The sequence below is a fragment of the Oryza sativa genome, chromosome 1 (assembly GCF_034140825.1).
Source record: "Oryza sativa Japonica Group chromosome 1, ASM3414082v1".
Taxonomy (NCBI): domain Eukaryota; kingdom Viridiplantae; phylum Streptophyta; class Magnoliopsida; order Poales; family Poaceae; genus Oryza; species Oryza sativa.
Genome location: NC_089035.1, coordinates 29,554,259 through 29,572,488, shown reverse-complemented (window position 1 = coordinate 29,572,488; position 18,230 = coordinate 29,554,259). Strand labels below are relative to the sequence as shown.

At 39.7% G+C, this 18,230-nt stretch overlaps 3 protein-coding genes across 10 annotated transcripts; all 3 read right to left on the bottom strand.

Annotated features, from left to right (window-relative positions):
* Positions 1-237: 237 nt before the first annotated feature.
* LOC4326924 (PH, RCC1 and FYVE domains-containing protein 1) lies at positions 238-6,277 on the bottom strand. 8 transcript variants are annotated; one of them, XM_066306837.1, is made up of 12 exons: positions 6,115-6,277; positions 5,932-5,965; positions 5,483-5,567; positions 5,285-5,389; positions 5,125-5,214; positions 4,941-5,027; positions 4,666-4,782; positions 1,949-3,958; positions 1,727-1,873; positions 1,112-1,545; positions 832-1,020; positions 238-603 (listed from the first exon to the last, which is right to left on the bottom strand). In XM_066306837.1, the coding sequence occupies exons 8-11, from the start codon at positions 3,809-3,811 to the stop codon at positions 876-878; spliced, it is 2,589 nt and encodes an 862-aa protein (XP_066162934.1). In that variant the 5' UTR covers positions 3,812-3,958; positions 4,666-4,782; positions 4,941-5,027; positions 5,125-5,214; positions 5,285-5,389; positions 5,483-5,567; positions 5,932-5,965; positions 6,115-6,277; the 3' UTR covers positions 238-603; positions 832-875. The 8 variants fall into 8 exon arrangements, with proteins under 8 accessions (XP_066162934.1, XP_025876084.1, XP_066162931.1 ...); XM_026020299.2 differs by having other exon boundaries at positions 5,503-5,567; XM_066306834.1 differs by having other exon boundaries at positions 5,303-5,389; positions 5,503-5,567.
* Positions 6,278-6,931: 654 nt separating this feature from the next.
* On the bottom strand, positions 6,932-8,723 carry LOC4326923 (bidirectional sugar transporter SWEET2b-like). Its single transcript, NM_001409002.1, has 6 exons — positions 8,625-8,723; positions 8,459-8,495; positions 8,159-8,378; positions 7,828-7,986; positions 7,593-7,712; positions 6,932-7,468 (listed from the first exon to the last, which is right to left on the bottom strand). The coding sequence occupies exons 1-6, from the start codon at positions 8,668-8,670 to the stop codon at positions 7,358-7,360; spliced, it is 693 nt and encodes a 230-aa protein (NP_001395931.1). The 5' UTR covers positions 8,671-8,723; the 3' UTR covers positions 6,932-7,357.
* Positions 8,724-9,821: 1,098 nt separating this feature from the next.
* Positions 9,822-13,654, bottom strand: LOC4326922 (uncharacterized). Its single transcript, NM_001408994.1, is given in 4 exon segments — positions 9,822-10,324; positions 12,361-12,468; positions 12,566-13,047; positions 13,339-13,654. Coding segments are annotated over 3 exon segments (783 nt in total). The 5' UTR covers positions 13,538-13,654; the 3' UTR covers positions 9,822-10,324; positions 12,361-12,366.
* Positions 13,655-18,230: the final 4,576 nt, after the last annotated feature.

The window sequence follows — 18,230 nt, the reverse complement described above, 5'->3', positions numbered from 1 at the left end:
CTATTTTTTAAAAAAAAATAGCTAACACTTATGAATCGTTTCGTTTTAGTTCCAACGTCATCCACCGAACACAGCCTAATGTTCGTGATAACATCACCTAATTCGGTCATTCTGAAAGAGTTTAATGGCCTTATCGAATGAAGAGCCCCCCGTCATCAAAATTTCTGACTTTTTAAAGTCAGTTTGGTCACTTAATTCTTTTGGTATATATTTAAAAAAATTACAGGAGTGAGTATGTACGGCGGAAAAAACATACTCATGCATTTTCATATAACCAAACATCCAGACTACACATCTTAGACAAAAAAAAAAAAAAACCTTTGGTCAAAATAAGTACAATTTGACTCTATGCTTGTCAGGGAGTCATTCCTTTTTCACAGGCTCACTCTATGCCTCACCAGAGATAGTCAATACTTTTTTCAGGAATACGCCACAGGCGCATTTTTTCTATTAAGAGAAATAAAAGTTATTTACAATTAAAGATCGAAAAACAGCAGGGGGCCGATACTGGAAGACAGAAACAAAATGGCCTGGGATTTGTGAAAGAAATGATGGGATTGCCGAGTTTGCCGCCCGCCAGAGCGCCGCTTCCTCCGTCATTCCCTTCGCAACATCGACCCAGATAGTCAATACTCAATACTCTACTAATTTCTCACCTAGAAAAGAGTTACTTAACTCCGACTTGCTTTTAATATGGTCTGTAACTAAACTAAGTTTTGGCACTAAATAAAAATTATCCTATACTTTCGACATAAGCAGGTATTTTTCTCCGAGCAATAACCAATTAGAGAGTCGAAATTTCCTGTCAAGACTCGCTGTACAGTGTCTCACCAATTTGAAGCTTCTTCCGCAATTTGTAGAAACCTCATTAAAGATCATGAGTGATGTTCTTCCTCGTTAGAAGATCCTGTTTTCGTTGATGTTGTTTGAGGAACAGTCGGATGGCTGTACTTCTTGAAGACCCGCTCTTGGTTTTCCCGCCACCATTCTTCAGCCTGATTCTCTGCAAATTTCTTCTTGCTGTCCGACAAATTTAAGGAGACGGAAAATTTTAGATGGAAAGGATGTAGCAGTTTAACATCTAGATTGCAGCATGGATAGGGAGATGTACCTGAACCGGACCCGCTTGAATACTTTGCTACCATCCTTCAGCTGGATAAGTGTGACATATACACCAGGTTCAAACTGCTCAATTAATTGAACTTCTCCATGAGTATCATGCTTCGGTACAAAATCGTTAGGAACCTTTGCGTGGTGTTCCATGCCACGATGGGAAGGGGGTTCACTTGTAAGTGAAATGGCAGAGCCACTTGCAGAACTGGCATCTTGTGACATGAACAAGTAGCGTGTACTTCCTGACCTATGATTGGAAAAATCATGTAATGCATTTCCACCACTAGACAGTTGAATACCATCATGATCCATAGGATTTAGAAGCTCAGAAGGATGACTTCTTTGCTCCCTCAGCAGTGCCTGCACCTGATTTTGTAAGGCTTTCAAGCTTTCTGCTGCATCGCTGGGCAGTTCATGCACTATACCATTGAGCTGCAGAAGAGTGGATGATTAGGTATCCGGTGACATGAAATAGTCATTAGATTCATTCCTCCAAACATGGATGATATTCTGTTTCTACAGCCATTTAGTAAAGAAAATAAATTCAATAGAGAAGAACCCTAATAACATCCAAGATCTGAACCACAATATTATCAAAAGGATTTTACTATACCTCGTTATCAAGAAATTTAACAAACTCGACCACAGCACTGCATCTAGTATATTCTTCCGTGGCCATAGAGACAACTGTTTTAGTTTTCTTATCTGATATCTGAAGCTGCTCGTGTTGGGCCTCGCACTTTTGTTTTAAGCTATCAACCTATTGAAAACACAATGGTTTATCAGAATAGCTAGCTGTAACAAGGTACAGAATAAACAGCAGTTTCATTCTTGCCTGAGATTGCAGCTTCAACATTTCTTGATTCAGCAATTCGTTAGACTTCTGCAAGTTATCTATATCAGTTTTAGGGAATTGCGGGATTGCAGGTGCAGGTGATTTTGTTTTCTTTGTGTATGGAGATGGTGTTGAGAGTGCAGGTACTGCAGGTGACATAGTTACAGCTGGTGACATCGCCGTGGGTTGAAGAGCAGAGAAGCTAAGATCTTTGAACTGTAGCAAGGAAGAAATTTGGGATGCTCTCATATCATTTCTTGCAGCTTTTACCTCTGTATACTTGACTGATTCCGCTGGTGCTGTTGTCCTGGAAGGCCTTATTTCTGGCCTCTCAAGCTTCTCTCTCCCATCAATAGAGCGACGAGTAACAGCATTTCTTCTGTTAGAATTGTTGCTGCCGGTCTCTGCGGCTTTCAATTTTAGAAAGCATGAATCACACACACGATGTGGCTTGCCTGGAGTTGGTGCTAGAGCAGCCTTCAACACTTTTCTTGAACTGCAAGCATGACAATGAACCAGCCCACAGTTGTAGCAATCATGTCTCTTTCTAGTGAAACCAAATGCTTGCCTGCAACCCGTGCAGACAGATTGATCTGCACCTGATACCCACTTATGTATGCAAATACATGTTGTGAAATTTGAACCACATGATATACTCTTGACATGCCGATCTTTAAGTGCTTCAACAAGACATGGCTTCTTCCTGTCCTTGAGATCGCCATGACCAAGTCTTCCATTGGCACCCATTCCCCATGTATATACTTCACTTCTTGAAGTCAAAACTGTAACATGAGAAGCTCCACATGAAATCTCTTCAACCAACTCACTAGCCAATCTATCTTGAACTAAGCAAGGCTGCTTGCCATCAGATTTTGGATTTCCAAGCTGGCCATTGCTGGAACTACCCATGGTAAACACACGACCAGATGTAGCTAGGGCAACAGTCATATTATGTCCACAAGCCAGCTGATGAAAATTGTACTCTAAAAGCGCTTGAACACATTTAGGAACTAACCTAGGCTCTTTGTCCCCATGGCCAAGGCGGTTCTTATCTCCATCACCCCAGGTATATAACTTCTTAGACATCACATTTGCACCTGTCTGATTAGTAACCTCCACAATTGCTGCAGAATGCCAAATTCCACATGCAACTTTGATCGTTTTGAATCCACTCAAGGCTTCTACCTCTTTTGGGTATGCTAAAGTTTCACGGTCACCATGTCCAAGAACACCAAATGTTCCATCACCAAATGTGTAAAGTTTTCCACTTGATGTGGTCAAAGCAGAATGCCATGAGCCACATGCAACAGATAGAACTTGAAGACCTTCTAAGGGCCCTGAGACTTTCTTTGGAAGCCAGTAGCTAACTTCAGTGCCACACCCAAGCAGTCCGACATTGTAAGAACCATCCCCCCAATTGAATAGATCACCGGAAGTAGTCACAGCACAAGTATGGAATTCTCCACATGAAATAAGATCAACTACGGTTAGTGATAAAGACTCGACAAGCTTGGGGCGACTAATATCAGCATCAGTTCCGTGACCTAGGCGCCCACCAAATTCCTCACCCCACGTAAACACCTCTCCTTGCCTGGTAGTAAGAGCTACATGTCTCGTACCACATGCTATCTGATTAACATCTAACACGACATCAGATTCTAAAGGTTTGGGGATCAAAACATCTACTTTTGAGCATGAAGAGCTTGTGTGCCCATCTGATGGGGTTACATCAGTCCATACTTCACCCCAGACATAAACATCACCAAGGGATTCTATGTCATCTGTTCCAGAACCTTGACTGTAAGAACTAAGGGCACTAGAAATACTAACCCGGCTACTGTCTGCAGCACTTGTTCTTATCATATTTAGACGATCAAATCCCACATCTGATTTTCTGAAACTAAATGAATTGGTTCCACAGTAACCAGCTGAGTTAAAACTGCGTGAAATATTTGAAGCAATATCTAGTGTTGAATCATAGGAATGGCGATCTTGATAATAAGTTACTTCCTGGAAAAAAGAAGGAAGGCGCACTATATTAGAATATTTGTAAAGACTTGCTGTCTCAGAATATACTATACATCCTAATTATATAGGGGCTTATAATTCTCGAAGAGGAGCAGAGTTAGTTGATAGAAAGAGGAGAAGAGTTGGTAACCAAAATCTAGATAGATAAAAGATTCAAAGTGGATACCTAGCTCCCACATGTTACAGAGCGGAGTAGAGTACATAACTAAAAACTAGATTGATCAAAGTAACATTTTAATGATGTATGCTTTTAGTATGTACATATATTTTTTTCAGTAACAATCATAGAATTTTGGTGGATGAGTTAATTGTTCAGAGCAAAACAAAAGGTAGGGAGCTGAGGCAGTCTTAGCCTGGACTCATCATCCTGGAAAAGTTTATGTTCCATCTTGTCTAGAGGGTCTGCACTCCTAAAGTTTAGGTGCTTTTGTTTCATGTACATTATTGTAAGCTAGTAACCCCTACTTTTACTTTTGCTGTATAAACCTATAACTTTCATTATAAATTGAACTAAATTTCTTTTCTCGAAAAAACTTACGGTATTATGGTATTTGTGCGTTATATGCATATCTACGATGCTTGAGTCATTTTTTCCTTCTAAAATGGTAACTGTATAGCAAAACTGAACCATGAATATAGTTGCGTACAGAGGCACAGAAATTCCTGTAGGAAGGTCGAGCATAACTCACTTCAGAAAATGATACTCTATCCTTGTGTTCGTTAATCAAAGATTTTTTGCGGAATGAACTTATTAACCCCTCAAGTGCTGAAAACCAGACTTCAACTTCAGCTTGATCCTTACAAACCTGCAGAATAGAAAGAAGTTCATACTAGGAATGTCCTCTGCAGTGCATGCTATCATAGACTCAACCTATGCTATGAATCGAAAAAAAATAAGTATTTATCATAAGCTAATGATTGGGACTTAGATTGAGTGAATTACATAATTTTATCTTTACCATACCAGATCAAGTGAGCGTTGCCCGTTTTTAAATATGAGGGAAAATGATAAATAATCCTTCTCAGGGTGTAAAAACCTCCCAAACACAGCCTGGTGAAAAGTTGATTAGTAGGATAGCAAGGTACCAGCTTGATGGAAGTTTATGCTCTTTTGCAACTGTTGTTGTTTAAGGATATGGAGGACTTACAGTTCTCTGTCCAGGAATGATCTTAGTGACAGAAGACAGTCTGAGGAACTTTTCCTTTTTGTGAGAAAACCAAATTAAAGATGTTTCATCCTGCAATACGTAAAGGTCAAAGGGACATAATCAAATTTGGTATCACCGACATCAAGCAATCGGCACATACTTGGGGCTTATCGCTTACGCTAGAAAGTCTGAACGCACGGATCTTGGGTTTTCCTCTCCGGCTATACTTGATGAGTTTAGTACCTTTCTTTAAAGTAATAAGGGCCTTGAGAATATTAAACATGGAGCATTAGTGTTAGCCAATAGTTTGACACATGCACGCACAAATACAAAAGGAGATCAATAAAGAAGGCATCACAATTGTGTCTAGAATTGTACAGTTTCATCTGGTGTCATCTAAACAGCAACATGTCAACATCCTATTGTCAGCTTTACACAGTCACCTGCATAAAAATAAACAAAAGAGACCAAGCTTGAGTAGCAGTATCTGTGTATCACAGGAACCGATCAACCCACCCGCCCTCCAAATCACATTTGCATTCAGCAATCAGAGAAATAACAAGTAGGCTGCACAGATGGAAATGTCTGTAGTTTGCACTTAGTTTTTCCCCCTAAATTCGAAGACATGCAGGTGCTCGGTTGAATCAGAATTATTACTTTTTGAACTTTTGTACATTCTCTCTTTTACTCTCTTTTCTCTCTTTTTTTCCTCCACCCCCCTTCCTCATGTACCTTACACTCATTTATATCGATGAAATGGCTGACTCTACCTTCTTACGTAAAAAAAAAAAAATCAGAAGAACTCACATATTTGCGCCGGCCAGCTAGCGTCCGAGTCTACCTGCATGAACCCCCAATCCCCATGCATTTCAATACAGCATTATCATCCGCAATGACATACAAATTTGCATCTAACATCATGACCTAATTAATCACAATGGAATCAAAAGCCAGACGAAACAGACATCAGAGTGCAGGGAGACGGCTCACAGATTAAAAACTGGGGGATTTAGACTCCATCGAACCAACCAAAATGCTAGCCCAGGCATCCGCTGCGAGGGGCTGATCTCTTCTAAGGGCGGAGACGAGATTAGCGGCTTATTGGGCGGAGGAGGAAGAACACAGGGATGGTTGGTTAATCTGCGCTCCGTTTGGTCCGAACGCCACGAGGACGAGGAGGAGAACGGAACGGGATGGATTCCACGTTACGGGCCAACTGAAACGTGTTTCGCTGGATGGGCTTGGGCCTAATTAGATCTATAAGGCCCGGTACATTTACCACTGTTTTACATTTGATTAGGTCTATTTTCCACTTGTAGAAATCGGAATTCTAGGGTGAGATAAAATTTTGAGCTGTCCAAAAATGGTGCTTAATTGTTTTTTATTTGTGCGAGGAGATATGAATTTTTATTTTTTTTGTGTGAAATTCAAGTTCAATAAAACATAATACAAAATGTAGCTCAACTAGTTAGGTTTCTTATGTTAGAACCCTAGATTCAAATCATATATTTGATATGGATGCTCCTATTTACGGCTAATTATTATTTTAGTAGTAGGTGGCGTACCTATCGGCAACGATGCGCATGTGATGACTTCGTCAATATCAAGATATGTCAGTCCAATATTTCGGAAGTGCTCGTAGGGATAGGATATGTGTGTGTATTTATAAGGATAAGAGTGTGTGTACATTCATAGCCAGGATGGTGCAAACATGTCGTACACCTTCCTCACGGACGAACCAAATATCTCGGACTTGCCCTAGGTGTCATAAACATTGGCCATTGATTGCAGTTTACCAACAGCAGCAAAACAAAATTATCATCTCAACTTGTACATATATGACGTGGCCATTGATTTGTTGTTCACACAGTTTGGCGAGAAGAATATTGCAGTTTACAAACAGCAACGAAACAAAACTATCATCGCAACTTATACATATGTGACATGTCATAATTGATAACAAGAAGTGAGGCTCAATGTGCATAGCTGAAATAATTTTGCACACCAAGTATTCAAGGAAAAGGAGGGAATCAAATTAAAAAAAATCCATCATTTGCCCCCCTGGTGTGCAAAACTTTCCAACATGTTTGAAGAATGCAGTTTGAAGTACAGCTTCCAGTACCAACATGTGAAGACTGAGCCAAAACTGTACAATTCACCATAAACCCACTCTTTCAAGAATCCAAACCATGGCAAAACCAGCTGATCGATCAATCATTCACTCCGGTTTTGATCATGCGAGCAGCAACGGTGCAGATGAATCCTGGCCTCTCCATTTTCTGCTGTAGTAAGCGTAGAGCGCCAGCTGCATTGCTCCCAGGATAAGTCCAAGCCCATTAGGGAACTGAAAAATCAAAATGGTTAAAAAAAAAAGAATCAAGCTGTCAGTACAAGATCCATCAAGCTCATAAACATGCATGTCGATTCAAGAAATGAAGTGATTTAAAGCGATACAAGATGATGCTCACATAAATGAAGAAATCTCGCAGCAGCAACCCATACAATGCAAAACTGGCGCTCATCAAGAACGTAGAGAGTGACAGATAGAACGGCATGAACTCCACAGACTCTGACCGAATCACAACTCCCTGTAGACACAAGGATGGATGGAGCAAGCAAAGGTTAGTGAGATCCCTCAGTTCTATTAAACATGCCGGAGATGATATTGATCAAGAGCTCAGCTTGATCGAGAGGCATACGTACCATGACAGCTAACGGAGAAGCGAACATGGAGATCAGCGAAGCCATGCTCACAGCTCCCACAAACTGCTGCCGAAGCGGTTGATCAAAGAAAAAGACGCTCGCATGTGAAACTAGCGCAAACCCGCAAACTACCAGCACCAAGAGCCCTATGATCTTCATCTGTGGAGGAATTGGAAAACATTATCCATCATCTTTTCCTTTCTTGATGGCATATTGGCATCAGACAAAATTGAAAATGTACAGTACTAGGCTACTACATTAGCAATCTATTACTGCAGTCTACAAGTACATTTTTCTGAGACAAAATTGGTTGCAGGATGGGAAGAATTACCCTCGTCTTCCTGCTGTCCGCGTAGAAGATGAAGAGGCAAATGTAGGCGAGCTGGAACACCGCTCCAATGCCGTTGACGGTAGCGACGAGCAGCCTGCCATCGGCGACCCAGGGAAGTCCATACCACAGGCAGATGAGGCAATTCAGCAGCGAGAACAGGTAAGGGAGCCCGTCGAATCGCTCGGTCGATTTGGCCTTCAGGATCCTCTTAAACGTCGTCCTGAAACAAGGAAAATTCAGTTATGAACTTCGGCTACGAATCAAAGGATCAAGAAAAAACCAAACCGAACGTGTGCTTACACTGGCGACAGGAAGAGAGCAAGCGCAAAGATGTTGCCTGCAGCGACAAAACAAAAGGAGGCGGCCAGATTTTCAGAAGATTAGCAAGCCTCTTTTCGATCCAGACCATTTTGCGATAGGAACTTAAGAAGAATTGTAAGTGCGAGATCGAAATGAAGTTCCGTACCTGCAAGACCAGCAGCAAAGCAGGAGATATCATACAAGGAGTCCATGGTTGTTGGATGCGGGATGACACTTGTATCTTCCCTTTTCTCGTGTCTGCCTCTTTGTGCTAAAATTCCGTGGCTATTATAAAGGGCAGCACGAGTCGGTCAGTGAGAGACACAAAGCGCCACAGCCACCAGTTAAATTTTTGAGTAATCATTAAGAGTTTGCTCCTGAGAATATCCCTCTTCTCCTTTCACTCATATGGTAATACTGCAAGAATGAACAATCCCTGTCTCCAGTAAATCTCATGATCTCTGTATTTTTCTTCTGAATTCCACGGAGTGATTAATTTCGCCAAATGCAAAATTACACCACTCGCTGGCGAAAAGCACGTTGCGAGGGTTTCTGTCAGCAAGGAAATTACCGTAGTTACTGCAGTCCTTTTACTACGTAGAGGACTATCGTTTTCCGATGATATAAAGAATCTTCAGTGGCGTCCGGGTGACCGAAAGGCTGGATACCAGGATCGTCGCCATGAACACGAATCGACCATGTCGCTGTACGGAGTACTATAGTACACAGCTCGTGGCTGTTAGAGCTTTGGATGGTTGGATGGTTGCCACTTGCTCTTGCAAATCAAACAATCCAGCGACCAGTAAGCTTGCACGGCCACAAACGGCTCTGGAAAACTGATGATTAGGGCGAAATATTCTGGTTCACACGCTGTGTCATGTCACCTCTTAAAAACGACCCGCTAAAATCTAGTAGGATGGAGGAATGAAAAATTACGGCCCCCGAGTTAATTAGGACCACCAGACTGACTCAGCGCAGACGTGTCATGCAATTTTGTGCTCAGAATTTCCAAGGAAACGTCGTTAATTTCATTAAATGTTACTGGAGTACCATGTTTCAGACAAAAATACACGTATAAGAATAAGAAATCACCATGCTACTAATATATTCATGCTGCTACTACATTTTTGCACGTGACGTTCAAGCCGACAAGGCTGTAGCTTTCTTGCACCGGTAGGAGGTAGCCGCTGCAGAGACGCTATCATTCCGGACCGTCCCCTTTGTTCAACGAACAAATTGTCCGGTTTTACTAAATAAAATTCGTATAGCAAACACCATGTGGAGCCATGAAAACAATGGCACGATAGATGCCATGCCAGGATTTTGACAGGATGACACATACCGGGCAGGGAAGTGAGCAGAATCAATGAATGTAACCCACACGTCTCATTATTTTCTTTTTCATAGTGAGTAGTCTGATGTGCCTGCGAGCTATCACGGAGCAAGACTACACAATGGAACACCTAAATAGTTTCAACGTTACTCCTTTCAAGGTGACCGAACCATAGAAGGGGGCAAACCGGATTACACCCCCCCCCCCCCCAAAAAAAAATAAGTATGAAACAGAAAGAACAAAATTTCTTTGCTGACGACTCAACTCAACTCTTATGCTACATGAACATAACCTAGATGATAATAGACAAGGGTGTAGATTTCAGAGTACTACGCGACTCGAGAATATTAACCACAACCAAGGGGATGTAACTTTGCACAGCACGGTGTAGAAACATGGGCCAGAGAGAAACATCAGCTCGATGTTATCCATTCTTCAACTCCATTCATATGAGCATAAACCAGACTAGTTACAATTACCATCAGCTTTGAACAACTTCGCGTCTACTGTCTTCTTGGCTTCCAAGTTCCAACCTGGTATGTGGGAAAAACAAGAGAACTTTTAAGACAACATAGAAGATTAGAAGTACATGTTATTCTCAGTAATAAATACTACGAAACCAAAATAGTAAATAAACATCTTGTCCCATTAGAGCAAAGATAATAAGATGATGTAAGCGGGCTCTACATGTTGCAACATCATATTTGTGCTTATGTGGAGAAGAAATAAGAGGAGATGAAAGGCGGGCTACAGATTGCAGCTCGTGCTCCAAGAACTGAGAGAAATATGGAGTGCACAATAATGGTGCAGTATACGTATCTATAGTTAACTATTGTATGAGTGGTTTATTAAGTTAGCTATATATGATGTGTTATTTTTTAGAGCTAATAGTTGGCTATATTATTAAACTTGCTCTTAGTACTTTCTCAGATAAATCATCTGAGCCCAAGAAAAATTCCGATTTAGTCATTTCCTATACGATTGTCATCCAATTTCACTTTGACATTACACAAATTTGAGAGGTTTGGTATCCACAACCTCAAGCATACCAAGCATTACAGCTGGACTGTATCTCAAATGGAATTGGCCAGCTATGATAGTTATCCATGTTATCCACAAGTACAAAATAGTTGTTATTAGGAACAGAGGTAACCATTTTAAAGATGAGGGGAAAAAGAGCAGAGAAATAGTTCAGAATACAAAAGGTGCATCCTCGTATTTTCATGTGGTAGACATCACAATATTGCTGGTAGCAAAATGGTAGGGTAAACTTTAGTCTCTTTGGATGCCAAGTTGGATTGCCAACAGAACATAATTACGTGTAAAAGTCTAAGAGAGATCATTCAGCTATTTTGGAAATTAAAACTTGATTTAACCAAATCAACAGGGAAAACAAATTAGAACATGTAAAACTCCAATCATGTTCATATGCATAGCATGACTATTCTCCACTAAGATGTAAACTTGGGGCATCATGTTCCATGTGCATAACATATATACAACAGACAAATCAAATAAATCATGTGTTTTCAATTTCTCGTAGTTACAGTGTTACCATTGTGCATCCTTCCTTAGTTTATCAGCATTGGAACAAACACTGCTTATGAAATGACTCGATAACTATACCGGGTATCTCGTTTCTTAAGCAACTAACAGATTCTCTGCAAACAAATTGACTAACATATAGCAAGCATATCCAAATATTCAAAACTAAAAAAATATGTCCACGTGGCATATCAAAATTGATCGTAATCATACAGCTAGTTTTATCAAAATTATGTTCAGTTAGCTTTTACTGACACTGGGCATCTGATTTCAAAAGGTAGTTTTAGTTTTGAGTTCACTGTCCTCTTGGTAAGGAAAAGCAAACACTAAGAAAACTCTATTTGATCAGCTAGATGTTGCAACCTTAAACAGTCCAATGATTTACAGAAGCATTTACAAGAAAAAATGTATTGACAATCAAATTAAAAAAAAAAAGGCATTGAAAGGTTAAAATAGCATGAAGCTTTGGGAGATTAGTTGACAATTGTATAACTGTATTCTCTAATATGGTCTGATAAGCCTTACACAACCTTAAGTCATCAGTCATTAACATTCTTCAGCTCCCTTCTACAGGCACATCAGGAGACTGAACTGGACAGTTTTTTAGAAACAAGGAAAAGAGGGTGTCCTGACATCATTGCTCTGACTAGGTTAAAAATATGGTAGCCATTTGAAAAAACAAGCAGCAAAGCACACAGAAGCGCAAAGTGATGCAATTATAAAACATATAGAATAATCTTGCTGCTAATAACATTAGTCATGAATAAAAAGGCATAAACGCAGCTATAGTACCACCTTCATTCCTACAAAAGAAATCAGGCCCGGTGCTTATATTAACAAACATCGAAATAGTCCTAGAGCATGAGCAAAGGACAGAAAATTAAAAGAAACAAACAATTTAGTAAAATATCTGTTATTTTAAGCCTCCCCAATGACATCTAACAGTAATGGTAATGATATATTCTTTCCACAAAGCATCATCATCATAAAAAAAAAAGATAAACCATGATACAGCGATACAGACCTTAATCTATCTCTCCGAACCAGAGAACGCATCAAATACCCCACAGCAATTCCACCATGTTGCCCGCTGCCCTGCTGCAGCCACAGCCACTGCAGGTCCCCGGGCCACCTGCAATCATAAGGGAAAAAATAATGAACCAAATGAGACCTCTCGATTTCAAAACATGGGGACCGATGGCATAGCACTCGATCGCGAACAGTAATACCTCTGTAGTATCAGCTGCACCCAGAGACCGTGACACCTCCACCACATCCTTGACCAACACCCCACCGCTCTTCGTCTCCGATTCCTGCACCGCAGGCGGCGCAGCCGTCTCCATGACCACCACCTCATCGCGCTTCACCTCCGGTTCTTGCACCGCGGATACCGCAGCCGCCTCCACGATGAGCACCTCCTCGCCCTGCGGTTCCGGGTCATGCATCGGATGCACCTTGGCCACCAACTCCTCGCGCTTCACCTCCGGTTCCTGCACCACCACAAGCGCCTCCGCCTTACCCTGTTGCTCCTGCGCACCTGCGGCGGCTTCGGGCGGCAAGGCGTCCACCATGACCTCCTCCCCGGCCTCGACCACCTCCACGGGCACCTCCGACGTGGCGGCCTTCCTCTCCTCCTCGTCCGCCTCGGACGCGGCGGCCCTCGGCGTCACCATCTCCTCGGAGCTCTCCATGGAGTCCTCACTCACATCCACTGCACCCACACACCACAGCATCAGAAACACACACGCATCCATCGTAATATAGCGGAAGAAAGGAAGCAATCAAAAGAGAAAGAAAAGGCGAACAGCTCGAAAGAGGAGGTGGGAACGTGGCCGGAGAGCCAGCGAAGAGCACGGGAATGCCACCCTCGCCGCAAGAGGGAGTGGGGGGAAAAGGCGATTCCTCTCCCCGCTGGTGCGGAAAGCGGCGTGCCGTGGGGGGAGACAGATCTACACGGGCTTAAAGCGGGGGACGGGGAGGGAAGGGTAGATGCCATCCATACCATGAGGAACGTTTGGTCGCGACGGTAGGTGGTGGTTGCCGTCGCTGGCGGCGTCGCGGCGGCGGCTGGAGTCATTGCTGCCGTTTTCGGCGGCGTTGTTTTTGTTGTTGTTGTTGTTGCCGCCGTCATCGGAGCCGGCGGGGTGGTCCCCCTGCTGCTTCTTCTTGAGCTTGGCGCGCTTCTTGGCACCCTTCGGCATGGCGGGATTCGACGGGACGGCGCGGCGGAGGGGAGCGAGGCGGCGAGGAGGGGAAGGGGAGGCGAGGCGGAAGGAAGGAAGGGGAGAAAAGAGATGGATTTGATTCGATGTGGAGGGAGGGGGATCGGCTCTTTTTTTTAGGTTTTTACACCGATGACGCATCAACCTGGTTGTTTTTTTCAGGATAAAAAAAATATCGATATATACTAACAGCACATAGGCAGCCCGTTATATCGATTTTTTTCGTTAAAAAACGATTTGTTTTACTTTTTAAGTTCTTTTGTTTTTTATCTTTATATTTTGATTGTATAAGACTATAATACATCTTCACAATCTTTGAATTTCGTTTTTTTAGTTTAGTTTATGTAATGTGCAATTATAGACAGTTTCTTATAAAAATATAAATACAAATTATAGTGTAGTTATATTTAATAGCTTCACATTTTTTTAAAAAACACTCTATAACTTACCTACAATTACATTGTAATTATTATATAAATTTTAAAACTTGTATGGTAAGTTTCAATATTTATATGTAATTTTCTAATACGCAATGTATAAGAGAATTATGATTAAAAGTAGTTTCACGTGGAAGAGGGGATGGAAGAGATGGAAGCATACATATAAATAGGAGAGAAAACAATTATAGGAGGAAAAAAGTGATTGAAATCAAGTGAAAAGTGTAGCGTCATATTTTTAACAAACACGTTGTAAAAAAACTTATAATATACTTCCTCTAGTCAAATTTATTTGACATCAGAAAAATGAAGTTCTGCCAACGTGAAATATTTTTAACTAGGAGGAGTATATTTCTTTTACTTCATGTGTACTAAGTTTTTACTTCTTTATTGTTTTATTGCAAAACTACATATATTTTAATAAGACTATCTGGATGGCCCGCATAATTTTGCGGCTAGCTTTCCTACAGAATTATATAATTTTTTTACACATGGTTTTCTTTTAAAAAATTAAAACAGTCATCTTGTTGTTTTAGGATTTTAAAAATCAGATAAGTCTCCACCCCCTTACTTCTGTGCCACGTTTTATTTGGCCTACCATGACTCCATTTTCATCCTCATTGAGACCTTTTGAAAATCAGATCTTAGTTTTTATAGTTTATTGTCCTATAGAATTCGTCTTTATAATTTTTATAAATTCCGTCAAATGCTGCCACTGTACTCCTTCCCCCTCCCCCCCCCCCCCCGGCTGCACACTCTTATTGAGATTTTTAAAATCGAATCTGATCATTATTGTTTTTTTTTTACTTTCTAGAAATCATGTCAACTGTCGCAACCCTATGCCTTCACGCTTCACGGTCTGCCCGCCGCCCCTTCTCTTAATCATCATTCGAATTTTATTTTATAGTTTTTATATGTCTCATCAACCACTACCACCCTACTTCATTACGCCTCGCCCGACGCCCTCTTTCCTCTGTTTATTGTTATTAGCTATTGTTGTGTTTTAGATAGATTGTTGTTTTAATGTTTCTTTTTTTATTATGATTTATTATTATTTCTAAATTGTATCTTTTTTACTTGAACTCTCATTTTTTTCTAACATTGGAACTTATTTTATTTTTTATTTTGAATTTTAATTAATATCGTTTTGTTTCCTACACATACTGTTTTCGATATTTCTTATTTTTATTTCTAAATCTCATTCCTAGTTGAACTCTCCATTTCTTTTTCTATGATTAATGTGAGAATTTCTAGTCTTCACATATAATAAAATTATACAAATAAACTGATCCCTCTTTATTGACTACTATTGTTATTTTTTCACATGAGATTAATGTGGGCCTAAAATTATTGTGCATATTTTAGTTGACAAATTGATAAAATATACTGCATAAGATGGATCGGCGCATGTGGTCTTATAGTGGCAGCTATATGTCTGCATGAACTTGGAGTGTAGATGAACTTGCTTTGGACTCTGCTTTTTCCCCTTTTCTTGCTCACTCTGAATCGGAGACATCCTAGGCCAAACACTGGGACTCTGACTCTATGTACGTATGTACCCGATAGAGTTTGTTTTATAGTATATTTTCTATTCGTACTGGATATAGTTTGTGTCATAGTTTTTTTTTTCTTGATAAATCTATGCCCTTTAATCTGGATCTATTACAATCTAATGGTGTAGCTTTTTTCTCTCTTTCTCCGATTAATGTAGGAATTTCTAGCCTCCACGGTGAACGTAGTGCTTTCTTTTAAAGCTGTCTTAATAATATAATTTTATGATAAATCTATGCCCTTTAATCTGGATCTATTATAATCTAAGGTGTAGCTTTTTTTCTCTTTTTCTCCGATTAATGTAGGAATTTCTAGCCTCCACAGCGAGCGTGGTGTCTTCTTTCAAAGTTGTCTTAATAATATAATAGATTATAAAAAAATGAAGATTTAAGGTGTTGTATAATCCATTACAGATTTAGCATCAAATTTATTATAAAACTATATATTTAAGACTGAGTATCATAAAACTATAAATTTAGTGATAAAACTATCACAAAACTATAGGTTGAGAACCAACTAAATCACAAAATTAGAATGCTTATAGCTCCAACAGAATATAAGTGCTAGGGATTTAAACTCTAAAATATTTTAGTTTTTTTTCTCAAATAAATGTTTTTTTAGTGCCTACGTGATGTTCTCCATATAACCCCTTGTTACAATCCTTTAGAATTGGAATTGAACGAGTAGTGCAGATGGACTAGCGTTCTACAAGTGCATGGGTGGAGCCAGGTGGGGGCAGCTTAGGATCGAGCCCCACACACCGCAAAAAAATTGCATTAGCAAAGTACTAATTTTCAGTTAAAATTTTCCCAAAAAAATTATATTCCATGGTTGAGCCCTATGATTGAGATATTCCCACCTTCGCTCTTGTACGTAAGTAAAGATGTCAAATGAGAAGAATTGGTTAGCACCTTCATCTATGTTTCGGAGAGTAATACAACATATAGGTTGTTTGGCATTGTGGTGGATTCTCATAATCACACTGAGTCCACCAACATCTAACATCTTTTAGGTGGTGTAAAAGTAGTTCATAAGCAATAGAATATTTCATTCAGCCACCTATTATCATTGTGCAACTAATCCATATAGAAAAAATAATAAAAGATACCCGTATACATATGGTCTACCCATATAAAATAAATTATATTATCTATCTCTACTCCTCTCTCTTCTCCTAATAATATATTGTATATATATACATATGATATATTGTATCTATATACATTATGGAGATTGCTATGGGTAAAAACTATTTATGTGGGTTCCATCTATATGGATCACTTTACCATATACATTGGTGCCCTTACGCATTTTAGCATTGGCAAATTGGTTTTATTTTAACATATATTGTAAATGATAATATTGTTGGAGTTTAGAAGTATAAAGTAATCGAGTAAATAATCAAAAGTTCAATAACATATTTTATATATAATCATAATTTGATCAGTAAAACAAAGAACAACAGTTATAGTTTTGGTTTTACAGAAACTTAAAAAATAAGCAACGCGCATCATAGCACCGCAAGCATAAATTGTACCATTGAAAGGAATGCAGGGGATCAAATTTGATGTTTATTTGGGGAACCATTCATGATAGTTGGATTCAACCGTTATACAGGCTGAGTTCGGGAGGTGGAGTTGAAAACTCCACCTAACCTCACGGGAAATGGTATTACACATTAACGCATAATTAATTAAGTATTAAACATTGAAAAATAAATTAATATAAACTTTTCTATAGAAAGCTTTTATAAAAAACGCACGCTCAGTAATTTAAAAAGTGTGCATGCGGAAAAAAAGAGATATGAGTTGAAAAAGAAGGGAAAATAACACAGCCATAGTTCGATTCTTGGTTAATAAACAATTCACGCCAGGAATCCCTATGAAACAAACGAAATCAACATACCAAGGGTTAGTAGTACGTGATTGGAAAGAAATATACACCAGAGTAAACTCTCACAATACTATACTTCCTCCATAATAAAACAAAACCTAGGTGGGGATGTAACAACCATATCGTCCAAATTCGTTGTGCTAGAACAAATCACATCCTCTTCTAGATTAAGGGGATGTTTAGATGGAGACTAACTTTACCACAACTCCATTTGTCATAACTATGACAAGCACACAAAGTGTGACCAACAGTTTGTTAGTCACAACTATGGTAAACTCTGCCTAGAAAATGAGAGTATGACATGTGGACCAATATGCTAATAAAGTATGGTTTAACTTAACTTGTGGCACTCAACCAAATACTAACCTAAGAAATTGTGCCACGTCTAAAGTTTGTTGTGCTAAACTACAGTCACTAGCCAAACAGATCCTGAGTTTTTTTATTTTGGGACTGATGGAGTTCGTAACATCGCCCTTGAACTAAGGGGTTGTTTAGTTCCCACAAGAAAAACATCGAATGTTTGGACATATGCATGTAGTATCAAATATAGATAAAAAAACTAATTACACAGTTTACGTGTAAATTACGAGATGAATCTTTTAAGCCTAATTACGCCATGATTTGATAATATGGTGCTACAATAAATATTTGCTAATGATGGATTAATTTGGCTTAAAATTCATCTCGTAGTTTTCTAGCGGAATTTGTATTTTGTTTTGTTATTAGACTACGTTTAATACTTTAAATGTGTGTTCGTATATCCGATGTGACACGCTAGGGCAAAAACTTTT

Coding starts and splice junctions, on each gene's coding strand:
- LOC4326924 (XM_015763910.3), bottom strand. Junction 5,215..5,284: donor GCGTAAGCGATAAGCCCCAA/GTATGTGCCGAT, acceptor TACGTATTGCAG/GATGAAACATCTTTAATTTG. Junction 4,783..4,940: donor GGCAACGCTCACTTGATCTG/GTATGGTAAAGA, acceptor TCTATTCTGCAG/GTTTGTAAGGATCAAGCTGA.
- LOC4326923 (NM_001409002.1), bottom strand. CDS start 8,670: ATGGACTCCTTGTATGATATCTCCTGCTTTGCTGCTGGTCTTGCAG. Junction 8,379..8,458: donor GCTCTCTTCCTGTCGCCAGT/GTAAGCACACGT, acceptor TCCTTGTTTCAG/GACGACGTTTAAGAGGATCC. Junction 7,713..7,827: donor CTTCTCCGTTAGCTGTCATG/GTACGTATGCCT, acceptor TTGTGTCTACAG/GGAGTTGTGATTCGGTCAGA.